This window comes from Hordeum vulgare, chromosome 4H (assembly GCF_904849725.1).
Source record: "Hordeum vulgare subsp. vulgare chromosome 4H, MorexV3_pseudomolecules_assembly, whole genome shotgun sequence".
Taxonomy (NCBI): Eukaryota; Viridiplantae; Streptophyta; class Magnoliopsida; order Poales; family Poaceae; genus Hordeum; species Hordeum vulgare.
Genome location: NC_058521.1, coordinates 570524584 through 570529430, shown reverse-complemented (window position 1 = coordinate 570529430; position 4847 = coordinate 570524584). Strand labels below are relative to the sequence as shown.

The 4847-nt window shown below is 51.1% G+C and overlaps 1 protein-coding gene across 1 annotated transcript; it reads right to left on the bottom strand.

Annotated features, from left to right (window-relative positions):
- Window positions 1–818: 818 nt before the first annotated feature.
- LOC123447120 (probable flavin-containing monooxygenase 1) lies at window positions 819–4327 on the bottom strand. The gene is made up of 5 exons (XM_045123688.1): window positions 3649–4327; window positions 3290–3530; window positions 2342–2520; window positions 1805–2157; window positions 819–1716 (listed from the first exon to the last, which is right to left on the bottom strand). The coding sequence occupies exons 1-5, from the start codon at window positions 4129–4131 to the stop codon at window positions 1377–1379; spliced, it is 1596 nt and encodes a 531-aa protein (XP_044979623.1). The 5' UTR covers window positions 4132–4327; the 3' UTR covers window positions 819–1376.
- Between the last annotated feature and the right edge of the window lie 520 nt (window positions 4328–4847).

Below are 4847 nucleotides of genomic sequence, written 5' to 3'. Positions count from 1 at the left end.
TCATCAATGAAGAAATGACAAGAGGTGCAATAAAGCGTTCTATGTACTGCACATTGCTCCAGTCGGGGCGACTATACATAACCTTAAGTGTCATTAGCCCTCCCACCATTCCCTCCGTCGCAAAATTGTTGATGGTTGACCGAAGGTGGACTAGACTAGTTCCCCTCTTAATTCTCTTGTAATAGGTCTCCATAGTGGTGCAACTTCCTTGAGGCGAAGCGAGCAACCCAACCTTCTGCCTTGTGGGTGGGGGCTTGCGCCTTGTGGCATGAGGTGGTGGTGCGCTCGATCTAATCTTATGGTGTCCGTGGTAGATCCTGAGAGGCTGGAGCTTGGCGATCAAGATCTTCCTATTGGGGTCTTATGTGCATGTTGTTATCTTGTTGTGCTCCTCTCCTTCTCTCGAAGTGCTTGCTTAGGAGCGAAACCTCATATCTACCTTGGATTGTAGGATGACGGTGCGCTGCATCATTTTCATCCTTGGAGGCTTCGGCTTTTGAGCTCATGCATGTCGATTAGAGGGACTAGTGGTTTGCAGTCCAGGTTGTGGCACTGCGGTCATGGAGGGACCAATGGTTGGTTATGACAGAAGTTAGAGTTATGTGCAGCGAGGAAATGTTAAATCTCTTGCCTCGTTTAAAAATCACCGATAGAAGTACAGAGATTCATTTGCACTTCGATTATCTACAGCTCGCACATGGTGTTGTACTGTAATAATGTTCTTTCAGTGCAGTAGCAACGTTAGGAGTTGACGCCGTATGCAGCAAGAAAACACACGCCAACCAGAATGTTATTTGCAACAGAACATTAGAAGAATGAGTAATTTTCATTGCATGCTCATAGATCCAATTGTTACATCGACAAAGAAAAAAAAATGAGCCACAGGTGTTGTACAGGGATGAATCATATACTGCTATAAGTAATCACACAAGGATCTACTACAGTCCACATGCTCCTCGACAGTTGGAATATTCCTGTGGTCGCGGGCGAGACAAGACCTCCTTGATCGAGGTCACGAGTCCTTAACCGAACGTTCCTCGGTTCACATGACACTTGATACATAAATTATCATGCATGACCTAGTCCTTGATTACTAGTCAGCATCGAGCCCTAAGGACTTACACACTGCAGTAGTACTACTAGTACAGGAATAAAGAATCTTATTATAGTACGTATGTGTATACGTATATTCTTGTTAGCGATCGATATTATTACTAGCTACCAATGGAATCGCGTATATATGTATGTGCTTTTACTAAAAGAATGTATTATACCGGCTGTACTTACGTATTCGGCCGCATGTATATATTGGTGCGGTCGAGTAAGTGTAGTATACGTACGTAGGACGATGTGATGTGTCCGGACGTATGAATTAATCACTGTTCCTTGTAGTCCTTGTTGTTGTATGGCGCGAAGAGCTCGGCGATCCAGTTGGCCTTGCGGAGCGTGGCGGAGCCCAGGTCGGCGCACATGCCGTCGCTGTCGTGGATGCTGTAGGTGGAGATGCAGTGGCGGCGGTAGAACCGCGTGGTGCGGCGCATGGCGTCGGCCTCGCCGGCGACGTGCCCCATCATGGCCTTCACGGTCGGCAGCTCGAACCTCCCCTCCAGCAGCCCCGACAGCCACCGGCACCGCAGCTCCGACGTGTGCAGGTTCGACACGCTCTCCACGAACCCCACGAACGCCATGTTCGGGATCAGCGGGTGGATCGTGCCACTGCCAACACAAAACTTCACGTCAGCATGCATCGATCGACGGATATGTGTGGGAGCAAATCAAACATAAGCGCGGCGTATACACGTACCGGTAGAGCGGCATCATGGAAGACTTGCCGACGACGAGGTCGCGGAAGGGCTTTGGCAGGACCTCGCGGAGCTTGTCCTTGCCCTCGAAGCCGGTGGCGAGGAAGACGAGGTCGGCCTCCACCTTGGTGCCGTCGTCGAGGACCACGCCGTTCTCTGAGAAGCACCACCCGGCCGACGCCCTCTTGAAGCGGACGAGGCCGCGGTCCGCCATGTCGAAGAAGCCCTCCGGGAGGATGGCCATCTGGCAGCTGGCGTAGTCCTCGACGAAGGGGTGGTCCGGCGTCAGACCGTACTTTCCCAGTGGCAGCTTCCACGACAGGTACGACTCGATGAACTTCGACACCCCTGTCCGCTGCACCACCAGAATTCAAAGCAACCCACGCTGCTGTCAGATTGTGATGTGCATGCATGGTCTCGAGCATGCACACGTGCATGTCGTTGAGTCCCGATGTAATATCCCGTACGTTCAAACGTACACTTCTAAGTATTTTCTACATATGCGTGCATGAATATAATTCTGACGTACACATACATACCAGTGGGCTCATGAGGCGGCAGAGGAGGGATCGGAAGAAGCCTTGGTTGGGCCGCTCGTAGAAGAGCTGAGACAAGCGTGTGGAGTAGAACATGGAGAATGGCAGGCCCCAGATGGAGTACGATGGCACCACCCAGTGCAGGGTCCGTACCAGCATCGTGCACGGCTGCCCTCCCTCGCCTGCAAACAAACAACCAATTAAATCATCGATCAACATTGACCCATATTAACAAGCATATATCTCCATCTGGTTTGTTGTTTCCGCGAGTGAATCACGACGCTGCTCCTACTACTACCAGTCTTGCGTGCGAACAATCTAGTTTGGAACGGCAGATAATCCTTGTTGCAAGTCTTTTGTACATATATGATTGAGTGACGCGTAGAATTTTCTTTGACCCCAATGCAAGTGGTGTTCTAGTGCATGGAGCTAGTTTGAAAAGTCAAGGGCTCAAGGCGGTATGCGTACTGATTGCGTCAAGTATACTTTGAACTTGTAAATGCAAGAGACCTACCTTGGCTAGCTACACTGTCTAGAATCATATAATAGGTGAATGATGAAGTGTGCGACGGGTCAAGACAAGAGTGACCTTTTCTGGAACAGAGTATCCGACTCTCCCGAATCGCTAAGGCACATGTCACCAAATATGGCATGCATTATTCTGGCATCCACTTCATCGAATGATGGGAGGCTTCCACAATATATATTACTATCCTGTTTTCGTTTTGTTGTTAATTAAGCTCCTGTGTGAACTTCCATGGCATATTCTTTTTCAATGATTTCCTCGTATGTATACACGCGTTTACACGAGTACGATAGCTTATCTGCCTTGGCTTGCTGCTAGTTTCATGCGTAGTTCCATGTTGAATTTTCCATATTTGAGGAGAAATTTTGATTCAAAACATGTTAAATCTTTCCTGTGCATAGCTAGGAGTATGCTCTCTTACGTACCTTGGTTTGCCTGAGCACATTCGTTGGCTAGATCGATAGCGCTCTTCTTGTAGCCAACAACCACCGCCTTCTTGCCTCGCATGAGCTCAACGGCCTCCTCCTCGCTCAGCTTGCAGTAGTCTAGCGAGTGCATGACCGTCCCCTTGAACACCTCCGGCCCCTTCCCCGGCGGGAACACCGGCATCCGCGGCACGTCGCCGTACTTCCCCGTGCACATCACCACGAACTCGAACTTGTAATACTGCACATTCGATCGCGTGTTAAAATATATATGCGCGTGAGATCGATTGAATTCATCAGAACATGGCGCAAAGTATCTCGAAACAAGCATCCAAAACATGTGTAAGTGCCTATGGTACCTGAACGATGTTGGAGTCGCCGGTGACGACGCCGACCTCCCACATGGGCTTGCCCCGGAGCGGAGCCTTGCCGGTGCCGCTCCACAGCTCGGTGAACCCGGCCTCGGCGCCGCCGAGGAACTTGATGTCCACCACCTTGGACCCGAACGAGATGTAGCGCCAGAGGTCGAACTCGTCGGCGTAGCCCTCCAGGTAGTCGACGATCTCGGTGTGGGTCGGGAACGACGGGTCGTCGCGGTTCTTCCAGGAGTAGTCGGAGAACTCGTAGTCCGGGCGGGGCGTCTGCAGCCGCGTGGTGCGGTAGACGCAGTGCTTCCACACCCCGCCGACGGACGGCGTCGCCTCAAACACGACGGGATCGTAGGCCGACATCTGCTTCGCCGCGGCCAGGCCGCTGATCCCGCCGCCGATGATGGCCACACGGGACACCAGGGGCACGGCCTCCCTCGTGGCCCGTGCCGCTTGTCCTTGCGCCATGGCCATCGTCGACCCGAGGTGTTGGATGGAGCTGGCTGTGTGTGTGTGGTGAACTGGTGATCGAGGTGATCGATGGACGATGTGCGCGCACTGGCTAGCTGCTTCTTGCAGGCGTAAGAGGCTGCGAGAGAGAGCTGCTTCTTGCAGGCGTAGGAGGCTGCGAGAGAGGTAGGGCTAGAGCTGGAGGCGCTGTTAAGCTAGAGCTTTGTGTGTGTTCGTGTCGACAAGGGCGAGGCTTGGTGTATTTATAGGGCTTAGCATGGGGCTCTCGAGCATGTGAGCTTTCCAGTGTGTATCTTAGAAAACGTACGGAAACGTAGGGAGAGAAGAAATGCCATAGGTAGCCAATAGGAAAGGGATTGGCTAGGTACAAGTCGACTGAAAAGAAAACACATATTGAGATTTTGTCTGAATCCATCTGTAGCGTTAGATCAAAAACGGACCGGTCAGATTATGCCTTCGGATTCTAATGGTTTTCTTCGTGACAAACAACCTATCTTCTCGGTCGAACTGACGGACTCGGTGCACAACACCCCTCCAATGTACTTCCGGTAGGAAATCAACCCCAAAATCCAGTTTAAGGATAATAACGAAGCGAAACCCTTTCCATTTTCAAACAACTATCATGCAACCAAATTGAACTGGCAAACCAGCCAGCTAGATCAAATGTATGGCACCCCAATACCTTGAGAGAAAAATGATAGACGCCAAAATCTTATCAC